The 26,271-nt window shown below is 42.2% G+C and overlaps 1 protein-coding gene across 2 annotated transcripts in view; it reads right to left on the reverse strand.

Annotated features, from left to right (window-relative positions):
* Window positions 1-11,642: 11,642 nt before the first annotated feature.
* The window catches only part of LOC132382542 (NT-3 growth factor receptor-like), a 951,566-nt gene continuing 936,937 nt past the window's right edge, over window positions 11,643-26,271 (reverse strand). For both annotated transcript variants that reach the window (XM_059952849.1, XM_059952848.1), the window contains exons 16-17: window positions 24,550-24,708; window positions 11,643-17,254 (exon numbers count right to left, since the gene is read on the reverse strand). In XM_059952849.1, coding sequence (XP_059808832.1) covers window positions 17,069-17,254; window positions 24,550-24,708 — 345 coding nt within the window. In that variant the 3' untranslated portion in view covers window positions 11,643-17,068. The remainder of the gene's footprint in view (window positions 17,255-24,549; window positions 24,709-26,271) is intronic.

A 26,271-nucleotide genomic window follows, 5' to 3' on the forward strand; every position in this document is an offset into this window, starting at 1 on the left:
GTGAGAAGAAGCTGGAGTGAAGAAGAGGGGAGGGATTGGGGGATTTTTTTTTAATGGAAGGAGAAATCAATATTCATGCCATCAAGTTGGAGGCTTCCTACATAGAATATAAGGTGTTGATACTCTAACCTTTGGGTGGCCTCATCGTGGCACGTGGATTGATATGTCAGAACGTGAATGTGAATTGGAATTAAAATGTTTGGTCACTGGGAAGTTCTGCTTTTGGAAGATGGAGCAGAGGTGATCAGTGAAGCATTCTCCCAATTTATGACGGGTCTCACCAATGTAGGGGAAGCTGCACAGGGAGCACCGGGTACAACGGATGACCTGAGTGGATTTGCAGGTGAAGTGTTGCCTCACCTGTTTAGGACCCTGAATGAAGGTGAGGGCGGAGGTGAATGGGCGGGTGTGGCACGTTGGGTGCTTGCAGGGATAAGTGCCGGGAAGGAGATTAGTGGGGAGGGATGAATGGACAAGGGAATCACTGTGGAAGGCAGAGAGTGGGGTGGAGGTAAAGATGTATTTGAGATGGTGGAAGTTGTGGAGAATGATGTGTTGGATGTGAAGGCTCATGGGGTGGTAGGTAAGGGCATGAGGAACTCTTTGTTAAGGTGGCAGGAAGATGGGGTGGGCATGGAGGTCCAGGAAATAGGAGAGATGGTGCAGAAAGGGAAACCTCGATCTTTGAAGAAGGAGGACATCTCCTTCGCCAGGAGAGAGGTGTCGGAGCTGGTATGCTCAACTGGGAGTGGTATGGCGCAGTATCCAGGCTGGAGTTGGTGATGCCCCATTCCCACCTCAGTGTTCGCTCAGCAGAAGACAAGCTCTATTGTGGTCGACTGAAGATTTCAATGGAGTCAGGGTCTAGACTATATACGTATATATATTTATCATGGTCATATTTTATGATATTCTGTATGTGCGAAGACTAGGCCTCGAGCTGTGGTGTCACCTGATTACAGCCACCAGGAGGGACGCGTCAGAACTGATACATTCCCCTGGGGACAATGTGGCGTGCTGTCCCAGTAGGAGTTGGTGCTCCCCTCCCCCCACCCCCAGTGTTAGCTCGGTAAAAGACAAGCTCTATTATGGTTGTCTGCAGATTTCTGAGGTGTTGGATGGCTCGAGTTTACACTTCCTTATTGCGATCTTCTATCTTTCTATCTTATATGTGCTATATGTGCTTTGTGCCCTGCGTGACTGTTGGTACTGTGTTTTGCACCTTGACCCTGGAGTAATGCTGTTTCATCTGGATGTATTCATGAGTATTTGTGTATGGTTGAATGACAATTAAATTTGAATTGAATTGAATTCCTGGAAAGGAAAGCATCATCCTGGATCGGATGCGACCGAGACAACAGAACTGAGAAAATGGAATAACGTTTTTACTGGAGACAGGGTGGGAAAAGGTATAATCAAGGTAGCCACGAGTCCTGATGAAGGGTCTCGGCCGGAAACGGCAACTGTTTATTCCCTTCTACAGATGTTGGCTGAGCTGCTGAGTTCCTGCAGCATTTTTGTGTGTGTAGCTGTGGGAATCGATAGGGTTATTTATAAAAGATGCCGGTTGACAGTTGTTTCCAGAGATGGAGACAGAGAGATTGTGAAAAGGAGGGAATAGGTGTCAGAAATGGAACAAGTGAATTAAGGGCAAGGGCAATGCCTATCTCACTTTTTTATATTTCTTATTGTAACTTCTAGTAATTTTATATGTATTGTACTGTTTGCTGCAACAAAACCACAAATTTCATGTCCTGTATCAATGCTACCTGATTCTGAAGAATGGAGGAGTTGGTGTAAGGCTGATACCTTCAGATTTTTGGAACGCTGAGCTCTCTTCCTGTACAGAAGAAAGGGTTTTCACTTAAACTGGAGGGGGACTGATAACCCAGCGGGAGGGTTTGCTAGCACTGCATGGGGCGGGGGGGGGGGGGGAGGTGTTGGTGAGGAGGGTACTAAACTAGAGTTATAGGGAGATGCTAACCAATGTGCCAGAACAGGTAGTAAAGTGGTTGTGGAGACATGTTGTTTAGACTGTAGATAAAGTCAGGAAGCAGAAGGTTGAGCACGGTGAGTTCTGAGTTGTCTATATTTCAATGAAAGAAGTATTGTAGGAAAGGCAGGTGAGCTCAGGGAATGCATCAACACATAGAATTATGATATTGTAGCCATTAGTGAGACTTGTTTTCAGGAGGGGCAGGCTGGCAGCTCAATATTCCAGAGTTCCATTATTTTTTGATGTGATAGAGCGGGAGGTGTGGTGTTACTAGTTAGGAAAAATGTTATGGCAGTGCTCAGTCAGGACATACAGGAGAGCTTGTCTGGTTCAGGAACTGAGGAAAAGAGAGGTGTGACCACACTAATGGGGCTATATAATAGGCCACCCAACAGTCTGGGGGATTTAGAGGAACAAATGTGAAGAGATTACAGACTGTTGCAAGGAACATAACGTTGTGAAAGTGGGTGATTTTAACTTTCCACATATTGACTGCGACTCCTATAATGGAAAAGGACTGGATGAGGTAGAGTTTGACAAGAGTGTTCAGGAAAGTTTCCTCAATCAGTACATAGAGTTCCAACAAGAGAGTGGATGAAATTGATCTATTAGAGAATGAGACAGGGGAGGTGACAAAAGTTTGTGTAGGGGAGCACTTTGCATCTTGTGATCGTAATGCCATTAGTTTCAAAGTAAATATGGGAAAGGATAAGTCTGGTCTGTGGTTGAGATTCTAATTTGGAGGAAGGCCAATTTCGATGGTATTGGAAAGGATCCGGCAAGTGTGAATTGGGAAAGGCTGATTCTGGCATTGGTGCACTTGTTAAGTGGGAGACCTTCAAAAGTGAAATTTTGAGAGCACGAAGCTTAGAATAAAAGGCAAGGATAACAGATTTAGGGAAACTTGGTTTTTGAGAGATATTAAAGCCCTGCTTAAGGGGAAAACAGGAGGTGCATAGCAGGTATAGGCAGATAGGAACAACTGAGGTTATTGAGGAGTATAAGAAATGCAAGAGAACACTTAAGAAATCAGAAAAGCTAAAAGTGGGCATGAAATTGTTCTAGCAGACAAAGTGAAGGAGAATCCTAAGGGCTTCTTAGGGTAGCACGGTAGTGTAGTGTTTAGCATACCGCTTTACAGTACAGACAATGTGAGTTCAATTCCCACAGCTGCCTGTAAGGAGTTTGTATGTTCTCCTTGTGATCGCGTGGGTTTCTTCTAGGAGCTCCGGTCTCCTCCCACAGCCACTGTGGTCGGCAGGGTAATTGGTCATTGCAAATTGTCCCATGATTAGGTTAGGGTTGTGGTGGCACGTGGCCTAGTGGATAAGGCATTGGACTAGTAATCTGAAGGTCACTGGTTTGAGCCTCAGCTGAGGCAACGTGTTTGTGTCCTTGAGCAAGGCACTTAACAACACATTGCTCTGTGATGACACCGGTGCAAAGCTGCTTGGGTCCTAGTGCCCTTCCCTTGGACAACATCAGTGGCGTGGAGAGGGGAAGGCCTGCAGCTTGGGCAACTGCTGGTCTCCCATACAACCCTGCCCAGGCCTGCGCCCTGGAAACTCCAGGCACAGATCCATGGTCTCACGAGACCGACAGATGCCAGCACAGGTTAGGGTTAGATCAGGAGATTGTTGGGCGACTTGGCTCAAAGGGCTGGAAGGGCCTATTTAGCACTGTATCTCAATAAAGTAAAATAATAAAAAATTATGTTAAGAGCAGAAGGACTACAAGGGACAAAACTGGCCCTCTGGAATATCAGAATGGTAAGCTATGCATTGAGCCAAAAGAGATGGGGGAGATCTTACATGGATATTTTGCATCTGTATTTACATGGGAGATGGGCACAGAGTCTATAGAAGTGAGGCAAAGCAGCAGCGAGGCCATGGACCTGATACAGATTACAGAGGAGGAGGTGTTCGCTGTCTTGAGGCAAGTCAGGGTGGACAAATCACCAGGACATGACCAGGTGTTCCCTCAGACTCTGTGTGAGGCAGGGGCCCTAGCAGAGGTATTTAAATCATCCTTGGCGTTAGGTGAGGTACCAAAGTGTTGGTGGATAGTTATTGTTTTTCCACTATTCAAAAGGGCTCTAAGAATAAACTAGGAAATTATAAGCCGGTGAGCCTGAAGTCAGTAGTGGGAAAGTTTTTGGAGGGTATTCTAAGAGACTAGATCTATGAGAATTTGGATAGACAGGGATTGATTAAGGATAGTCAGCATGGTTTTTTGTGTCCTAGGTCATGTCTAACCAATCTTATAGTTTTTCAGGATGTTACCAGGAAATTGGAGAAGGCAAGGCAGTGGACGTTGTCCACATAGATTTCAGCAAGGCCTTTGACAAGGTCTCACAGGGGAGGTTGGCCAAGAAAGTTCAGTTGCTTGGCTTTCAAGATGATGTAGTAAATTGGATGAGACATTGGCTTTGCAGAAGAAGTCAGAGAGCAGTCGTAAATGATTGCCTCTCTGATTGGAGGCTTGTGACTAGTGGAGGGCTACAGGGATCGGCACGGGGTTTATTCCTGTTTGCCATTTATATTAACAATCTGGATGATGATGTGCTTAACTGGATCAGCAAATTTCTGGATGACACCATCACTGGGGTTGGAGTAGACAGCGAGGAAGACTGTCCAAGTTAGCGGTGGGATCTGAGCCAACCAGAAAAATAAACTGAAAATGGCTGATGGAATTTAATACAGACAAGAGTGATGTTTTGTACTTTGGGGGGACCAGCCAGTTTAGGTCTTACACAATAAGTGGTCGAGCACTAAGGACTGTGGTATAACAAAGGGATCTGGGAATACAGATCCATAAGTCATAGATCAAAATATTGAGTACAGGGGTTGGGAGAATGTTACGTTGAAGTTGTATAAGACATTGGTGAGGCAGTATTTTGAGTATTGTGTGCAGATTTGGTCAGCTACCTACAGGAAAGATGTAAATTAGATTGAATGAGTACAGAGAAAATCTACAAGGATATTGCTGGGACTGGAGGACCTAAATTGTAAGGAAGATTGAATAGGTTAGAACTTTCGGGTGTAGAAGATTGTGGAGAAATTTGATAGAGGTATACAAAATTATGAGGAGTATAGAAAAGACAAATGCAAGAAGGATTTTTCCACTGAGGTTGGGTGAGACTATAACTAGAGGCTATGGGTAAAGGGTGAAAGGTGGAATGTTTAAGGGGAACATGAGGGAAAACTTTAATCTGAGGTTGGTGGAACGAGCTGCCAGTGCAAGTGGTGGATGCAATTTTGATTTAAGCGAAGTTTGGTTAGGTACATGAATGGGAGAGGTATGGAAAGCTATGATCCAGGTGTAGGTCGATGGGACTAGGCAGATTAGAAGGTTTAGAATGGAGTACATGGGCTGAAGAGCCTGTTTCTATGCTGAACTATTCTATGAGTCCCCTATAACTTTATGATTGTGTGGCTGAGCTTGCTAGTCCTGATCCTAATTCCTATGTTTATATGTAAAGTAGATTATTGCAATGACAGAAGATAACTTGGACACGTCTCATGTCCAAATTATCAGAATCAGAATTAGGTTTAATATTGCTGCATATGTGTGACACTTAGCAGCAGCAGTGTAATGCAATATGCAATATAAAAAATAAGCAAATCAATTACAGTAAGTATATATATGTATATTGAACAGCTAAATTTGAAAAAAGACAGAAATAGTAAAAATAAGAGAGGTAGTTTTCATGGGTTCAATGTCCATTTAGAAATCAGATGACAGAGGGACAGAAGCTATTCCTGAATTGCTGAGTGTGTGCCTTCAGGTTTCTGTACCTCCTTCCTGATGGTAACAAAGAGAACAGGGCATGACCTGGGTGATGGGGGTCCTTAATAATGTGTGCTACCTTTCAAGGCATCGCTCCTTGAAGTTGTCTTGGATACTATGGAGGCTAGTACCCAGGATGGGCTGACTAATTTTACAAGTTCCTGCAACTTACTTCGATCTTGTGCAGTAGTTCGCCCCCCCCCCCCCCCATACCAGACAGTGATTCAGCCTGTCAGAATGCTCACCATGGTACATTGGTTTTTGAGTGTTTTAGGTGACAAATCAAAGCTCCTCAAACTCCTAATGAAATATAGCCACCGTCTTGCCTTCTTTATGGTTACATCAATATGTTGGGACCAGGTTAGATCCTCTTGACTCCTAGGGACTTAAAATTGCTCACTCTCTCCACTTCTCATCCCTCTTTGAGGATTGTTTTGTGTTCCCTGGTCCTCCCCTTCCTGAAGTCCACAATCAGCTCTTTGGTCTTACTGACGTTCAGTGCAAGGTTGTTGCTGCGTCACCACTCAACTAACTGGAATATCTTGCAATTTATGTACATCATAATAACAACCATTCCTAGAAAAAAAACTTAATTGGCTGTAAAGCACTTCCGAATTTTTTCCCCAGGGATGTGAAAGGTACTGTTGAAATGCATTTCTGATGAAGGGTCTTGGCCTGAAATGTTGACTATTTGCTCTATTGCATAGATGCTGCCTGGCCTGCTGAGTTCCTCCAGCATATTGTGTGTGTTGCTTTGGATCTCCAGCATCTGCAGATCTTTTCTTCTTTGCAAGTTAATTGTGACCAGTCCATCTGTCTAATTGATATTTCATTTTTACTGCCCCTGGCCCCAATGTCATGTGCAGTTCCAGCAACGTCGACACTGGAAGTCCAGAGAAATGGCAAAGCCTAACTTTGGACGCAGGCCCAATGCACTATCCATAACAAAGTTCCAGCCTTAAGAATTGGCTGTAGAAAACTGTAAATTCAAAAAACTGGCAGCCTCCACATCAATATATCCCATTGCAGGCAGCATGGTAAAACAAAATATCACTTCTGATAGCAAAACTATTGAACTGAAAAGTAGCTTTGGAAAAATAGCTAGAGTTGGAAAGGCAGCTAATCCATTCATTTTGCACAATTGCATTTTGACATATGACTTTATCATCACCACACAAAGCCCTGGTTTATGGTTTACACTTACTTTGACTCACTAATATTTCCTGCTTCTCGCTACAGCACTGGCTCAGTGGCTCCTTCACCTTCGATTCACAATATCATTACTTCACATCCTAATAAAGAGGCCGAAGCTGGCACTCTAAGGCAGAACGGAGGATATGCCGCAATGTCGATGGTGTTGTTGTTCAGACTTAGCATCTACACTCCTGGGTTCCATTGCACTATTCTGGAGAGCAGGGAAACTTTCCCTGACCAAAATTCAAACCGGGAAGATGGCTGCTAACTTTCTGTGTGCAAGCTGATTCTGCACTTCCTACACACTTACAGTGACGTGTATTTATAGGCATCAATGAGCTAAATTGAGATCATCAAGCTCCATCTTAAATGGGGTGACAAGACCCCAGATTGTTTTCTGTGCCTTCGCGAGGACAGCTTTGATTTCAGGGTTGTGGGTGGGTTCATTAATGGCATATACACAGACCAAAGATATAAGTGTCTGTGTAAGGCGGCATGCTTGCATGGCGGTTAGCACGATCGCTTTACAGCGCCAGCTGTAATGTTGTGGTTCGATACCCACCACTGTCTGTAAAGAGTTTGCACATTCTCCCCCGTGACTCCGGGAGCTTCGGTTTCCTCCCGCATTCCGAAGGTGTATGGTTGGGGTTAAGGTAGGTAAGTTATGGACATGCTATGTTGGTGCCAGAATTTGATTTGACACAACTGGCATAGTCCACCGCATGTTTCTTTGTTTTGATGTACATATGACAAATAAAGATAAACTTTAGATTAGAATTTTGTTTTCAGTTACAATTCCAGCATGAATTTGATCCAAATTCTAAAGTAGACTAGGCTTTGAAAGTGTGGCAGTAGAGTCAACTCCAAAAGACTCTATGTCGACACTGATGCGTCAATGAGGCAGGAAAGCTATACCAAGACTGTTACCTATCTCTCTGATTAATGCCAGCTAAAGAAGGGATGGTCACACTGCCCTGCTGTATTTGTAACATGTAATGTAATATTGCTCTACAACCCACCCCTTGTTCTTGAAGCCTTCATTTGTCCTCTTTTTAGAATCAGAGTGAAGGAGGCCAACTTGGGTATATGATGCTCCCAATTCATTCATTCTGTTAGTCCCATTTCCTCCCTCTCCCCTTTGTCCTACAAATATTTTTCCCTGAAGTACTAATTTAATTCTTCTGAAAGCCTTGAATGATGCTGTTTCCACTCATAGGAACAGTTCCACATCATAAACATTCTCTAAGTGCAAGTTTCCCAACCTGGGATCTATGAACTCCTTGGTTAATGGCAAAAATCCATGGCATAAGAAATATTGGGGCCCCTTGTCTTAGTGATAAAGATTTTCCTTACATCTCCCAAATATCTGTTGCCTCTAATTTTAAATCTGTAAACTTTGAACCACCAATCAACGACAACCTATCAGTTAACCTATCTGAATCAGTTGCAGTCTTGTTTACATCTAAACCTTCTTTGCTCGAAGGAGAATCACCCCGTTTCTCCATTTCAACCTTACAGCTGAAATTGCCCACTCCCGGAGTCATTTGGTGCAGTTTTGGGCCCCTTATCATTGGAAAGAATCCAGAAGAGGTCCGTAAGAATAATTCCAAGAATGAAAGGGTTAGAGCATGATTGGTCTGGGCCTATGGTCATTGGAGTTTAGAAGAATGAGAGGGGATCTCATTGAAACTTATTGAATATAGATAGAGTGGGTGTAGGGAGAATGTTTCCTATAGTGGTGGATTCTTGGACCTAAAGGCACAGCCTCAGAATAGAGGGATGTCCCTTTAGAACAGAGGTGACGAGGGATTTCTTTACGCAGTGGGTGGTGAATCTGTGGAATTCATTGCCACAGGCAGCTGCGGAGGTCAAGTCATTGGGTATATTTAAAGCAGAGGCTGATAGGTTCTTGATTAGACTAGTCATCAAAGGGGTTCAGAGAGATAATAAATCAGTGGAGCAGACTTGATGGGCTGAATGGCCTAGTTCTGCTACTATGTCTTATGGTCTTAAGGCTCTTCTGAGTTAAAATCTCATACACACATATAATAAGTGCAAGATGCACTGTCAAGGACACTTGGTCAGTGAATGCTTTCAGGAAGAGTTATAAATGTAATTATTGTTTAAAGGACATCAACAACAGACACATAAAACCTAATGGATCAAACTGGATCTAAATATGTGGAACAATTAGCAAAGCTTGGATTTTTTTTTGATGCAATTTGCTTTACAAAGCAGGTATAATTCTTCACTTCCAATCCACGTCAAATGACAGACATTTTATTCTCAAGGGGGATCTAGAACTAGCTGCTCATCTTAAAACTGCTGGTTTGCCGCGGCCTTTGCTATTATGCAAGTAACCTTGACCGATAAAGTACGGCTGCATCACAAGACATTGATCTATCTGCACAACACACAATGTTAAGTCAGCCTTCCTGGGTTCTCCAATAAAAACTCATCATTTCTGAGAATGATATTGCCAGAATGCGTCTGCCACCTCCAATCAGCAGTAAATCAAATTTATTTTATAGGAGTAAAACTTTATTACGTGAAAGATGAGATATAATTTAGAATGGTCCCAGTGAATGCTGCCTTTGCAGTCTAATGGTCCTTGTGATTAGGTTTTTCTTTGCTGCATCTCCGTCTGGTATGAGGTGGCCTTGGCACAGGATCGAAAGAAGCTGCAGGAAGTTGTGAACTCAGTTAGCTCCATCATGGGCGGCTGTGACATCCAGGACATCGTCAAGAAGTGATGCCTCGAAAAGGCAGCATCCATCTTTTAGGACCCCCATTCCCTCTTCTCATTGCTACCGTCAGGAAAGCCTGAAGGCACACACTCAACGATTCAGGAGCAGCTTCTTCCCCTCTGTCATCTGATTTCAGAATGGACATTGAACTCATGAACACTACCTCACTACTTTTTTGCACAACTTATTTAATTTCACTTTTTTATATTAGTAAATGTGTGTGTGTGTGTGTTTACGAGGCATCCATTAGTCTCATGAGACCATGGATTTGCGCCTTGGAAGGTTTCCAGGGTGCAGGCCTGGGCAGGGTTGTATGGGAGACCGGCAGTTGCCCAAGCTGCAATCCTTCCCCTCTCCACACCACTGATGTCGTCCAAGGGAAGGGAACTAGGACCCAAGCAGCTTGGCACCAGTGTCGTTGCAGAGCAATGTGTGGTTGAGTGCCTTGCTCAAGGACACAACACACTGCCTCAGCTGAGGCTCGAACCAGTGACCTTCAGATCACTAGACCGATGCCTTATCCACTAGGCCACGCGCCACCACATGTGTGTTTACTAATTTACTATAATTCATAGTTTTTATTATTATGTATTTTGCTGCCACAAAAACAACAAACTTTACGACATGTGCCAGTGATATTAAACCTGATTCTGATTAAATAAACATCATTCTTGAGGAGATATACTGTATCCTTAGGAAATGGGGTGGGAGGGAAGTTTGGACCAGCATATGAAACTTAATGGTCTTTACTGTGGAAATTGCATATCTGTTTTAAATAGAATCCAGAAAGGGAGACAGGGACATTTCAATGTGTTCAAACAAGATCAAACAGTGTGTTATTTTTAAGACAGGAACAACTAATATAGCACCGAATGATGAAAACCAAAGGGTCTTATAAAACATAGGTAACATCATTATTCGTGTCTAATACACACTCCAGACGCAGAACTGGTTCTTGGTGAGTTTGTATTTAATCTCCACGACACTTATCAGAAAGTGCTACGGAGTTTATAGATCCTTCTCTCCTCTCTGAATGTCTTCAAAATTAAGAAGAGAAATGGCTGGAAATGTTGTGCAGTTGGCCAGAATATCCAGTTAAATATTTGAGCATATTAATATATTGAGATGAAAAAAGTGTTTGGTTAAACTGAGAGCTTCGTCAGATCTCACCAAAGGAAAGTAATGAATAAACGACCCTAAAGTCGGTCTTGATTCCAAGCATAGGCCTAGGCTATGAGGTCAGGTCCAGAGATTCTCCTCCCTGAAGGACATCAGTAATCCATATAGGGTTTAGAGTCACTGTTAGTAATATCAGTGGTCTGGATTTGAGGGTGAGTGGAGAATGAGTTCAGTTTGCTTCTGACCCTCAAAGTAACTCCATATTTAACCACTGCAAATCTGACAGGGATAACTCACTGCACAAAGCCAGCTCTGTTCACAATGGTAATGCCCCACAAACTTTATCAGCATGTTAGTGGTGGGGGACTTAGGTGGAAGGGGTGGCAAAAATTTTCTGCAGAGATTTAGAGAACAAGCAAGATATGACCACCCCAGATTTTTTGGATGTTTCTGATACAAAATATCCATGAAAATATAATTTATATTATGAAAGATCTAAACAATACCTTCTTTAGGAAATTTTAAAGAAAGTAAAATATGTCTAGACATGAAAAATTAAATAAATGCTGAATGAAAATTTACCTTTTTCCCTCCGAGTGTTCCTTCTATTTAAATTGGTCATGGTTTAAGAGAAAATCTGAGACTTTCACACTCACTTTGGTACACTGAACTTGAATGCTACATCCATTTTTTAAATCAGTTTGTTTAATAAACTTCAGATTTCCAAGATTACTTGAAGGAATTTGACTTGATCTTTAAATTTTTTTAGTCCAGAGCAATGATGGAAGGCACCTGGGAACACCAACTTCTGTAAGTTCCCTGCTGAATTACATTTAAGATATGTCACTGTTCTTTCTATGTTGTTAGGGCATAGTACTGGAACAGTCCATCCAACGGCATTGTGGGAGTATATTCACCAGAAGGAGTCAACAGTTCATCACCACTTTCTCAAGTGCAATGAGGGATGGGCAATAAATGGTGACTATCCCAGCAATATTCACACAACATAAATAATTGGAACAAGTATTCCCACTGTGATCTCAATTATGATATAAAGTTCACATTTGAAGCAGTAATTTTGTTTAATACATGGACACTGAAATACTTGGCAGCACTGTGGCATAGTGGTTAGTGTTACAGCACCAGCTTAAGATTGAGATTCAATTTCTGCCAGTCTGCAAGGAGCTTGCACTTTCAGCCCCTGTCCACACAGGTGCTCCAGTTTCCTCCCACATTCCAAAGACATACAGTTATGGTGAATGAGTTGTGCGCATGCTATATTGGTGTTGGCAGTGACACAATCACAATCCTTCACTTATCTGCTATGATGCAAGTGGTGCATTTTGCTGTATGTTCCAATATATATGTGATAATTAAAGTTAAACTTTAATGTGTAGCTGAGAGATGACGAATTTTAAGCATATTGCTAGTTCAATTGCAGTATCATTTTAAGTGAACCCTGGACCTCTCTGGAGCTTCCTATATATTTTGCTGAGTACCCTACATCCTTCTGCTCTGAACAGTGGCTTCAGACACTAACTGCATTGTTACTCTTACAGAGAGAGTTGGAGAAGGACACAACTAATGAGTGAAGAAATCATGAGGAAACAGAAAACAAAGAGATCAGGTTCAATATGACAGCGAGGAGAAATTGAATGATTTTATTTGACATGGCCTGATAATAATGATAGAATGTCTAATGGTCTCATGCTCACATGTGACTTTATAATTCACTTGCATAAATCATTATCAACAACTTGCAAGTATATAGAGCCTTTAACATAGAAAGATGTCCCATGGTGTTTCACAGGGGCAGAATCAGATTAAATGGATTTTAAGAAAATATCAGAAGGGGAAATCAAAAGCTTGATCTAAGAGAACTGTCTTAAGGTAGGACTGTTATTTGTAGAGTAAGAGGGGATTGCAGGGACAATTTCAGAGCGTAAAGATAGCAGGAGTATTGGCTGCCTGAATGGAACGGGCAGTGAGCAGTACTGGTGGAAGGAAGTGACAATGCACAATAGGTTAGTGTTTTCATGTTGGAATAAAAACACAAGAAACATTTCAGTAGTGAGCCATTTGGTTCATCAAGCCATTTCTGCCATTCAGATGATTAGATGGCTAATCATCTAACTCATTTTTACCTTCCTATATCATTCCCATATTTGTGGAGTTCCTTAGCATCTATAAATCAGTTGTCTACTTAGTGACTAAGGACGTGCATCCCCCTAGGTTAGGAAGAAATCCAAAGGTAACCCCTTGGGTGAAAAAGCTTCCATTCATCTTAGTTCCAAACAGCTCCCTGCTTATTCTGAGCTAGACCACCAATTCTTAATCTCGCCAGCCAAGGGAATGATTCTCCCAGCAACTATCCTTGTAAACCCTTTCAAGAACTGGATCATCTCGCACCGCTTTGGGTGACTTTGTTAATTTCTCCTCAAAGGACAATCTCATCATCCCAAAAAGCAACTCTTTCTAAGTATTAAAGCAACTCTTTCAGAAGTTACAGACTTCTGTAGTTAGCTGAAATACTGTTCCCTAGGAAGTAGCAGAGTTGAGAGTTGAAAGTGATGGCTGTCCCAAACCAATTGATGTGGCTGCTATCAAGTGTTTCCTGGTTCATCACACACCAATATTCTAAAAGTTGGATGTAATAAAGAAGTAATCCTCTAACTAGCTTGCCGGCTGTGTGAACATTAACCATACATTCTGTTTCCATCATCCCCTCATGTACATGGGATGGCCTATTAATCATGTGAATAACTAAGATTTACTTTAGTTATAAGGATGAGATTTGTTGGAAGCAATCAAAATAATTAGAACCGAGTTACGGGGCAGTTACTCACTTTTTTTTAACTCAGTTATTTATTGATTAGTGAGTGTCAACAGGCTTTGGATTTATGACACTGTGAAGCCCTTCCTTTACAAGTATCCATTGTTCCCACAGATCAGTGAAAGCCTGAATAGTTTTTTTTTATATCCACAGTTTTGTTAACCCTTGGACAGAATCAGCAGCGTGCGTAATACAAAAGTACATTTTTTAAGGTTTACTCATCAAAACTTTGACTTTTCTGCTTTTAATGAGAATTAGATTTACAGAGAAACAGCCAGATGGCAGATGATGGAATATGTTGTCAGATTTCAGCCTATATAGGACAATGGGGTCTTTAATTAATGAGTCTTCAATGAGCATCCCAGCCAACTGCTTATCTGGGAAATGCAATATTTGATTTGCACATGTCATTGTAAATTCACGTGGGGACTGTTTTAGTCAATGACAGACCTGACAGACAGCTGGGGGAAAAGTTAAATGAGAGACAGTTATTGTCCACACTCCTGGCTCGCTAAGCTCTGCATTAAATAAACATCGGATCACTTCTTCTCAACACTGACTTTTCTGCTGACACATAACTGTTCCTCAGGCATGGCACCTCATGATGTACTGAGATCTTGAGGTATACATTTGGTGTTATATTGTGAACACTTTGTTGGAGATTTTCTCCGGTCATTCGAACACAATTTGAAATATGTTTGCAAAATACAGCTCAGCCAATACAGACCAAGAGAAGTCCTTCCCAAAACTTTTTTTGTGATTTGCTATACCAGAGGTATTTTGGTCTCCTTGTTACTTTCATACGTCAGCGACTGAGCTGGCCTTAACTGCATCTTCAGTGTCAATGCCGCGTCTTTGCCAGGCCAATTAATTTTAATTCCCAGGATGGCAAATCTGTCCAAAGTTGCACTTGGTAAGTGTTAGACACTCTGGCATCAATTCTTTCCAGCTCATTTTCAGTCTTGGTTCAGGGAGTAATGGAGGTGAATGGCATATACATGGCAACAAGAAAAAAAATACTATTAACGGCTTGCTTCCCTTTCACAACAAAAAAAAACTAAAGGTGGCTCTGGAATAAAAACATAAAGGATGTGGCATTTTCTTCAGCTCCTCAGCATCTACAGATCTTAATGGAATGCTGTCAAGTCTTTCGATAACACAAGCCAAATGAGAGAGAATTTGGGATGCACTGTCTAATTCAGCATCTCTGATTGGCTTTTGACAGGTCACATGATTACTGTTAATCACTGCCACTTGTAACTTGTTCCCAGATTACGTTTTTGAATTGGCACACATGATGCTCCATGTCAAGGTTGGAGACATATTTGCCAAGATTCAGTGGCCAGAGCGTTGTCCAAGTAGGCTTCCAGACTTTTATTTCTTTTCCCATCTTTTGTCCAATTTGCTAGTTTGGTGGAATTCTATGTTCACAGAGTGAACATTGCTTCATTGTCTCTCCATTTTAGCATAAATGTGAATCGTAGAACATGAGGTTAAAAGCTTTCTGAATGTGAGAAATTGGGTCATCTTTGAAGATTTAGAGGATGAGGTTGCTAATCCCACTCTTTGCCATTACTTAAGTCCAGTTCAATTGTCTCTGTGCTATGGCCTCTGTCCTTCACTTGTTAAGTTTATCAGAGCACAGCTATTTCTTGGTAGAAAATGACCAACAAAATATACAGGAGCAATAAAACAGCGCAGCTCAACATTTGAGAAACCCTCCATAACTTAAAGCCCATTTCAGGACTCCAACATCTGATGCACAGTTTTGAACTTAGACACATCCTGGTGAGATTTAAAGTTGGCACAGCTTTTGACATCTGATTAGTACTCAGTACAACCATTGTTCATCTCTAGACTGCCAACTGGCAATCAGAAAGAAGAGATAGAAGTTGCTTCTGTGAAATCTGAGCCTTCCCTCAATTTACACTTGTTTCCTCTGCAAGTCTTCCCCTTGAAGAAGCAGTTGACCAGCTTGGTGATCATTGATGGTACTCAGTGAACTTATGCTGCAAAGACCAACGTTATTGTTATGCTGAGGAGATTTCTTGCTTCCAACCACGGTGAAAAAATGGTGGGGCCCAACCCAAGTTCTTTTGGCTAGATCACAAAATCTTTTTCCTTCCACAGAGCTGCTTGCGGCTTCATCCAAGGACCAAATGAATCAAAGGATGGCTACAGATAGTGGCAATGGGTGATGGGCTCCAAACTACCTGGCAAGACAGTCCCATATGGCTTCAACTGTTGACCATCACTCCAGGATAATCACAGAATCTGCAGAAAAAATCTCCATTGTATTTCAAATGCATGTCACATCTACAGACTCTTTACTGGTAACTTGGAGGACAACAGTTTCATTTGGAAACCCCTTCCTGAAGCAGGACATGTCTGTGACTCATTACTCTATGACCTGTCATACAGGAAAAGAAAAGTGTAACCTATTATCACCTCCACAATATTAATATGGAGTTCACTTCTATTTCTTAGAAAAAAAACTTTGCTGAGTTTTATAGCATAGAAATAAAAATAAAATGAAAACATTTGTGTCTAAATATACAGATGGATAATGCACTTAGCTATTTAAAGCATCATAACTGTAGCACACAACTTGGATTGTTGACAATAACTTTAAAATAACAGTTGATTGACAAAAGGTACATAGAACTGGCCAGGACAGCAGGCGGATTCAATCTACACCAAGCGATTTGTGAACGTATGCAACCATTGTGGCACCTGCCTTAACCACTGGGTATTTTAGCTCTGTACCCCCAAGAGAGATGGTTGGGTAGCTCTTCTGCTGCACTTTCTCAGGTTTGTAGAGACATCCATACTATGATTTCCCTCAAAAGGTTTAAGAAGTTCCAAACATTGTTGATCCTTTGGAAGAGAACTTGGAGTGATCATCCAAACGCTGTTGAGGCTAATCCTGTCCAGGTCTGAAGTCACCGCAAAGGGACGGCAGCTCCACAGCAGATCTGCTCACCGGATGAACTATTGAAGCAAGCGTAGACCTGGGGGCTGCATCCTTAATTCAGATTGAGCTTTAGCAGGCTGAGGGAGCAGTTTGAACCCTCCTGGGTAATCAGACTTGGAAGTCGGATAATCTTAATGAGCTGGTGGACTTTGCACTGCTCTTAATCTGTGTCCTCCTTCACACGGAAAGGGGGCTGTGGTGTGCCAAGGTTGCACTAGCCTGGAGCGACCCTGTTTGGAACCTAAACTTCCTTTCCATTGCAACAACCTTCTGGGTGCAGGTACCAGGAAAACCGCCTCCAAAACAACTGTACATTTTATATACAGCAGGCACTTCACTTTTTGAATTTCCCAAATGAAGCCAAAGTTTACTGTTGGGATTAAGTACATTCAGGAGGGGCGGAAACACTTAGCCCACTATCCTAGAATATCCAGGTAGATGGGGGAGGTCTTGCCCAGAGCTTGCAGAAGCTGATGAATGTCTTTGATGCTTAGCCTCTGCTGGGGCTCTCTCTGCCAGCATCCGAGCATGATGTCATATACCTCCTTGGGACAGACTCTCGGCCTCTCCAGCACACGCCCTTGTGTGATGCATTCGATGACCTGCAATTAAACACAATTACTTTTAGTTTCTGATATCAGCTCTAAATGTGTGTGAGGAACGGGGCTGCCGCCAGGCAGACTTTACTGGCGGTCCCCAAGGAGTCATGTTTTGGAAAACGTGACAGTTTCTGAAACAGATACTGACATGTATTGCCCACAGTTACACTGACCCACTCACTGTCTGGATCACTGCCCCATTTAGAATGTGGATGCAAGCCCTGCAGTTTCCGATTTGGCAAGCAACAACTCTTCAGTAACTGAACACATGGTACTATGCTGTCTTTATTAAAAAAATCAAGTTTCAAACTTATTGAAAAAAAAACAAATGGCTGGAGGATCACAGCAGGTTAGTCGGCATCTGTGGAGGCAAGACCCAAAACATTGGCCATCTCTCTGTAGATACTACCTAACCTATTGAGTTCCTCCAGCGTTTGCTTTGGATCCTAGCATCTGGAGTCTTTTCTATCTTCAAACAACTTATATTTGTGCTCTTTCTGGGCTGGATTGGTATGTTAAGTCATAGTAATTTTTGCCCTCCTTACTTATACAGGAATAATGGGACCTTACATTCATATAGCATTCTTAATGGAGAACAACATCTCAACAGTACTCATATTTAGCATTGACTCAATGGGCCATATGGCCTCCTTCCATTTGGCAATAATATTATGATTTTAGAGGTGTTATTATACAAAAATCAACATCTAGAGGGTATTTTTAAATCCTCTTAAAATACTGGAAATGTCCAGACATCATCCCTGATGAAGATGTCAGAGTTCATCATCGAACTGTCCATTATAATTGATAATATTATAATTATAATTATAAAGCACCTGGCTGGAAGCCCAAGAGGAGTTTATTCATCATATACACCAGGAAATCCCTAGATCCTTCTTTTTTAGCACTTCAGGAGTTAATATTGCCTAGTAAATGAGTGGCCCATATTAGATGGGTAAAGGAAAGCATCTAGCAAAGGGTTAACACACCAACTGAAGCAATGGTTAGCTGTCAAGGGGTCTAGTATCCCTCAGGGAGCAACAAATTCAGCTGCCAGATCTCCTTAGTTTTATGATTTGGTAGCTTAACATTTTACAAGGATAAACTTGGCATTACAAGTCATGACACTATTGACTGACCATCAAGGTTCCCGGTAACCCAGAAACAAAATACAAGCTGCTTGCTTGTGACGAGTATGGATGTTGGAGTGGGCACACCCAGCTGCAACATCAGAACACTATTTTGCAAAATAACAATAGCACAGATAAAGAGAGAATCTGAACTGACTGCAATCACCCTCCTGATTCCATCAGGCTGATATTCACCATAAATAAAATGGGCATGGATGCACTGAAACTGAGAGAATGATGAAACTGAGATCTAAATGACAAGAAGGGAAATTAAATCCTTGTAGCTTTATGAACAATATGGTTCATTCTTCCTCTTATTATACACATGCCACCAATTAAGGTAATTAATTACATTTTAATTTGGAGCATATTCAGCTGTGATTACCTGCTCACCAGTGTGACTACCTGAATGACACAGTGAGTCCCAAAGGGAAGGTGGCACTGTGGGATATAGGAGGTACTGTGGAGTCAACCATTATCGATGCCGCTGTGAAAAGCTACTACCGCAATAACAGTGTCATATTTTAAAGCTTCATTTTTATGAGCCAAATCCTGCAAGGTTATGAACAAAATTAACCTAACGATGAGCCGATTACTCTTCTGTGCTGTAAATTCCTATAAATCTATTCTAGTCAATAATGTAGAATGTCTGAAGTCCAATAAAGACGTACAAAAAAGCTGGATGAACTCAGCAGGTCGGGCAGCATCCATTGAAAGAAGCAGTCAACGTTTCGGGTCGAGACCCTTCGTCAGGACTCAATGTTGCAGGTCGAGACCCTTTGTCAGGATCTGACAGTGTACTTTGTGTTTAAATTCCAATAACAAGGATGGATTCAAGCAAGGAGGAAATAGTGGGCAAACAAAAACTGGATCAAACCGAATATTTTAAAGAGCATCTTAACCAACAAGGGGGAGGTGAACTGAATGGTTTAAGAACATAGAATATAGAATAATACAGCACAATACAGGCCCTATGGCCCACAATGTCATGCCAATCTTTTAACCTACTCTAATATCAATCTAACTCTTACATGGTAGCATAGTGGCTACAACAGTACCAGCAATCTGGGTTCAATTCCTGCTGCGGTCTGTAAGAAGTTTGTACGTTCTCCCCGCGACTGCATGTGTTTCCTCCAGGTGCTCTGGTTTCCTCCCACAGCCCAAAGATGTACCAGTTGGTAGGTTAATTGCTCGTTGTAAGTTGTCCTGTGGTGAGGCTAAGGGTAAATGGGGGGGTTGCTGTGCGGTGCAGCTCGAAGAGCCAGGCCTGTTTTGCACTGAATCTTGATAAATCCATGTGCCTAGCTGAGAGTCTCTAAAACATCCCTAAAATGTCTGCTTTTACCACCACCATTGACAGTGTGTTCCATGCACACAACACTCTTTGTGTAAAAAAAACTACCTTGGACATCCCCCTGACATTCCCTTCCTTTCTTACAACATTCCCCTCTTTTAAGGAGGGAAATACAGAGAATTTTGCTTAGGTAGTTCTGGGACTAATAAAAGAAGGTGGTAGGATCTAGAATCAGAGGACTGGAGAGAAAGTTACAGAGTAAAGATGAATGATGTTACAAGGGAATTTAACCAATGAGAATTCTAAATGCCAGATGGTCAATGGAACATGGTCCAAAAATAGTATTCAAGCCCAAAGCTCAGAGATTATATCCAGTGGCAAAAGCACGTGTGCCCAAACCACACATACAAGCTGTTTAACAAATATTTTGATGTGATACTGATTATTTCTTGTTGAAAGCTTGCTAATCACAAATTTGAACACAAGAGATACTGCAGATGCTTGGAAATCCAGAGTGGTACACAAAGTACCGGAGGAATTTGGCAGGTCAGGCAGTATCCATAGAGAGGAATAAAGAGCCAATGTTCCAGGCCGAGATCCTTCATCAGGACTTGCAAATTTGGATTAGTCACTTCCTGGTGAGATTCAGGATGGACTGACCTGATGTTTTTTGTGCACACAATGATATATCAACATGCACAATGCTTATCCCTGCCTGACTGATGGAAATTTAGCAAAAATGTCAATCCGTTCTCCTTGGGTTCATAGCTCCCAATGAAAGAAGCAAACACTTCATCAACTCCGTAAGGGAAAATGAATTCAAGGGGTCTCTACTGGGAAGTCAATGTGTGACAGTTCATGTTAGGCTACCTGAGTTCATTAGTTTATAAAGCACCTACTTTCAGTGGCCACTTTATTCGGTACCTCCTGAACATGATGAAGTGGCCACTAAGTGTACGGACATGCTTTTCTGTTGCTGCAGCCCGTCCACTTCAGGATTCAACATTGAGAGATGCTGTTCAGTACACTATTTGTACCATGTGGTTAAATAAGTTCCTGCCACCTTCCTGTCAGCTCCATCTGGCACCAACAATCATTCCGCAGTCAACTGAGGTCACATTTCTTCCCAATTCTGATGTTTGGTCTGAACAACAACTGAACCTCTTGACCATGCCTGCATGCTTCTATGCCTTGAGTTGCATTCACAAGCAGGTGTGCAGGTGTACCTAATAAATACACTGAGTGTATTTCATCTGCTTACAGCTGAGACACTTCCTCCAACTGCTGCTTTGTAATGGCTTGGAGACACTGTCTCATGGTAGCAGACCTGCACTGATAATTGAGGGTGCAGTCGATGGTGTGCCGCCAGAACTATGGCAGTCTTTGTTCCAGTTTCTCTAGCTGGCATGGGGAGATTTATTTAAGGCCATAATTCCTGATGGCAAAGGAACGGCAGCTGCAATCTCTGCAGTGGTCCACTTAAATTGTTTTTTCCCATCCTAATGATTTTTTCTAAGTTAGTTTTTTCTAGTCTACTAAATTTTAGATAATCTCTCAATTGGATATCAACATTAAATGGAGCACCTATTCACCACATTCAGTCGTGGTGAGCTCCAGCTTCTGGACAATTGAGCAATGGGAGATAACGAGGTTCTGAGAAAGCTGAATTTAAGGAGTACACAAATTTAAACCTGATTGGGGCACTTTAAACAGATGCATCTCAGATGAAAAAGCAAATATCTCTAATATGTTTAATTTCCTCAGGGTGGAGCCTTTCTTTTGAAGCATGGTCTTCATAAGAAATTTCACAGTCAAAGTGAAGGGTATTATGATACCTCCTCACCTGCCTATCACCTCCCCCTTCAGACTCTCCTACTCTCCATTTCACCCATGGTTCTCTCTCCTCTCCTATCAGATTCTTTCTCCTCCAGCCCGTCATTTTTCCTGCACACCTGGCTTCACCTATCACCTTCTAGCTTGTCCTCCTTCCCCTCCCCTCACCTTTTTATTCTGGCAGCTTCCCCTTCCTTTCCAGCCCGAAGCATCGATTATTTATTAATTTCCATAGGTGCTGCCTGACCTGCTGAGATCCTCCAACATTTTATGTGTATTGCTTTGGATTTCCAGCTTCTATAGAACATCTTGTATTTATACATAGCCCTGATGAAGGGTCTCGACCCGAAACATCGACAGTGCTTCTTCCTATAGATGCTGCCTGGCCTGCTGTGTTCCACCAGCATTTTGTGTGTGTTGTTTGAATTTCCAGCATCTGCAGATTTCCTCATGTTTGTATTTGTAGTGTATCCTGCTATATTCTTTCGTAGCTCTCCACAATGTTCACAACTGCAGCTAGGTTTTGTTGTCTGCAGATGTACTAACCCATCTACCTATTCATTCAAGTAATTTCTGCACATCACGAACATCAGAGGCCCAGCACCAGTTCCTGCAGAACATCACTGGTCACAGACCTCCAGGCAGAATAATACCCTTCCATACTATCCCCTTGTATTAAAGGGCAAGCCAATTCTGAATCCAAAGCCAATGGTGAATACAAAAGCCCAAGTGTTATGGACAGTGTGAGCCTGAACTCCTGCAAAGCAGAGCCTCAGAGTCCCATTCTTTAGTATCTGAGCGTGCAAGCTGTTAATTTCACAGCCTGTGTATCCCTGAGTGGTCTAATGAGCAAGTTAAAAGCATGTTACATTTTGGTGTTATTACTATTACTTATTTCTTAATTATTAGCACAGGATTACACCTTTGTAGAAGTCTGAATGGAGCCATTGACTAATCCACTTTAATTAAATTAATTTCAATTACATCTGCTTTGTTAGAATCTCTGTAACTACACAGTTCTTGTTTCTGTACGGCTAATTCTTATCTGCAATTTTCTACTTCTGAGTGTCTCTCAATTTGTAATCTTTTTCTTTGAATATCCTTCTCGCTGCATCGCATCCCCAATCACAAACGTACTTTTCTCCCTTCTCCAAATGCTTACATTTTTAATGCATTCACCATATTTTTAGGGCATTTAACAAACTCGTTACAGTCAGCTGGGTTCGGCCAGTCAAGTTTCAAGATTCAAGTTTAGACTCATTGGTCGCGCATATATCGAAACACTCAGTGAAATGTGTCATTTGCATTAACAGTCCGAGGATGTGCCAGGGGCAGCTTGCAAGTGTCAACGTGCTTCTGGTGCCAACATAGCATGCTTATGATTTTTATCAGAACAACACGCAGCCAACATACAACAAGACAGGCCCAGCAATAGCAGAACTTCCTACCACTCTACCTCTCCATCACCAGGACGGGACACCTGATCTTCATCTGAGGACTCACATCCTCGGAGACTATCGTCCCTTATAATAGGGGCCTGCTGACTGCAGTCCTTGCCCTCAAGGATCATAGTTTTCATCCTCAGTGCCTGCCAATCCAACCTCCATCTTCGAAGAATGCTCACTTTCGACCTGGTCTTTTGTTGAGTTCATTCTCTATCATTAGCTAGAGTTATTTCCTGTTGTGTACCAAATTAACTTCACAGTGTCCAATCATGTCAATCATAACACCTTGCACTTTGTGATGTATACAAATGACACGAATGGAAATGTTGACAGGTTGGCACATCTGCAGACAACAGAAAAATGGGTGCAGTTGCGAACAGTGTGGAGAGCTACGAAAGGGTACAGCAGGATACACTATAAAAACAAGAAGTTCTGTAGATGCTTTCGGGCTGGAAAGGAAGGGTAAGATGCCAGAATAAAAAGGTGAGGGGAGAGGAAGGAGGACAGCCTAGAAGGTGATAGGTGAAGCCAGGTGCTGGGGGGAGAAGAAGGAATCTGATAGGAGAGGGAGAGGATCATGGGAGAAGTGGCAGAAAGAAGGGCACAAGGGGGAAGCGGTGGGCAAGTGAGGTGAAAGGCCAGAGTGGGGAAAAGAAGAAAAAAAATTAAAATGCCAGAAGGACAAATTGATGCTTAGGCTGAGGTTGGACGCTACCTATATGGAATATGAGGTGTTGTTCCTCCGCCCTGGAGAGTGGTCATGGACGCCATGGACTAACATGTTGATACAATGTAGATCAGTTACAGATTCGGGCAGAGAAATAGCAGATGGAGTTTAACCAAGCAAATGTAGGATTTTGCACTTTGGGAGGTTACAAGTAAGGGGAAAGTATATAGTTAACAGCAAGTACCTTAACAGCACAAAAGGATTGTGGGGGGATGGTTCAAGTTCATAGCTCTCTGAAAGTAGCCCTGCACGATAGGGTGAATCAGGCTTTTATCTTCATTGGTCAGGGCATTGAACATTAAAATCATGAAGTCATATTGAGAACTTTGGTTAGACTGGACTTGAAATATTGGGTACAATTCTGTTTGTTCCACCATAGGAAGGATGTAGAGGCTTTGGAAAAGTTGCAGAAGAGGTCTATGAGGATGATGCTTGGACTGGAGCCTATGAACAGTAGGAGACTAGATGAACTTGGATTTTTTTTTCTTGGAGCATTGGTGGTGTTAAGTTTATGAAACTATGAGAGGTTTAAGTAGGTTAGATAGTCAGGATCCTTTTCCCAGAATAGAAATAGCAAATACCCGAGGATGTGTATTTAAGGTGAGAGAGGAAAGCTTTAAGGGAAATGTGTTAGGAAAGTTCTTGTACACAGAGAGTGGTAAGTATCTGGTATGATGGTGGTGTTTAGGAAGCTTTTAGATAGACTTGTGAATATACAAAAAATGGGGAATGTAGATCATTTGCACACAGAAAAAATTTAGCTTAATGCGGCATTGTGTTTGGTACAGATGACATGGTCGAACAGCCTGACCCAGTGCTGCACTGCTGTATGTTCTAACATGCCCTGAGCTAACCGGCCAGATTCTTACCTCGTTGTTTGAGAGCTGGAACCAGGGCTGTTTGCCGTAGGTGAAGATCTCCCACAGGATAACTCCAAAACTCCAGACGTCACTCTCAGTGGTGAATTTGCGATACATTATGCTTTCAGGTGGCATCCAGCGAATCGGGAGCATGGTGTGACCACCCACCTAGAGTGCAAACAAGCAAGAAAGTCAGGATTCTGTGAGTCACACAGAAATACCACGGAGAGAGTTCTTTTACACTGTGACCTGCTTCCTGGAGTCCCTGGTGGCAAAGACACAACAGCTGCGATCTCTCCAGGGAGCTGGCGTCAGGACTGCATAGGTCACATTTTACCATCCTACTGAATTTTCAAAGGTAAATTCTCCCTGTTTCACACTTTCTTTGTGTTTTTATCACAAGCTATCCCAATTATAAAAAACATGGTCAAATATAGAATAATGCAATTTATGTGTTGGCTTGTTTGGTTTCTGGCTCCTCAAAATAAGCACATTTGGCAAATGAGACCTTACCATTGAGTCAGGCATAATGATTACACAATTGACGATGAATAAACTCTGCTGGGAATGTCATTAAAATAGTCATTGCATCACTTCAATGTGAGAACACACAGATTTGTAGGTACCAACAATCTTGCACAGGAACTGACAAAGTTTCTCAAATATTTAACAGGAAACTAAAGTCAACAGTACTACTTCAGCTGATGCTGGTTCACTGTGTGTCAGTTCCTTATCCAGATATGAACTAATTCTCAGACTAGAGGTGGTATCCCTGTCCAATGAACTTGGATGGTAGAGCACGAGTCTTTTTAGTGCAGTGCATTCCAGAAATGTTGGTGATTTCCGGCTGAAACATCAAAGTTCAAAGTATATTTATTATCAAACTACATATATGTCACCTGATACTACTCTGAGATTCGTTTTCTTGCAGGCATTCACGGTAGATACAAAGAAACACAATAGAATCAATGAAAAGCTACACATAAACAAAAATGGACAATCATTGTGCAAATAAAATCAAACAAAGAAACAATAATAAATAAATGAATAAATAACACTGAGAACATGAGTTGTAGAGTCTCCCCTCTCCTTCATCATTGCCTTCCTATTTCCCTCTCACCTTATCTCCTTACCTGCCCATCACCCTTTCTTTCATGTCCCTTCACCTCTTTCACCAACCAACTTACCAGCTCCCTTCACCCCTCCCCTTTCCCGGTTTCACCTATAACCTTCTACCTTGTATTCCTTCATCCACCTTCTAACTCTGACTTCTCATCTTTTTTCCTCAAGCCCTGATGAAGGGTCTCAGTCCAAAATGTCGACTGTTTACTCTTTTCCATAGAAGCTGCCTGGCCTGCTGAGTTCCTCCAGCATTTTGTGTGTGTACCTTAAAAGCGAGCCCATGGTTGCGGAATCATTTCAGTTTTGATGCAAGTGAAGTAATCCACACTGGTCAGGAGCCTGATGGTTGAAGGGTAATAACTGTTCCTGAACCTGATGGTGTGGGAACCAGGTGGCAGCAGTGAAAGAGAGCATGGCCCGGATGACGGGGGTCCTCGACGATGGATACTGCTTTCTTGTAGCAGTGCTCCTTGTAGGTGTGTTCAATGGTGGGGAGGGCTTTTCCAGTGATGGGCCATGCTATATCCTCTATTTCAGTCATAAGTCCTACTAGCCAGGATCTGTATTCCAGAATTTGGTAGTTGTCCTGGTACAGGACGTGTAGCTAGT

This window comes from Hypanus sabinus, chromosome 28, assembly GCF_030144855.1.
Source record: "Hypanus sabinus isolate sHypSab1 chromosome 28, sHypSab1.hap1, whole genome shotgun sequence".
Classification (NCBI taxonomy): domain Eukaryota; kingdom Metazoa; phylum Chordata; class Chondrichthyes; order Myliobatiformes; family Dasyatidae; genus Hypanus; species Hypanus sabinus.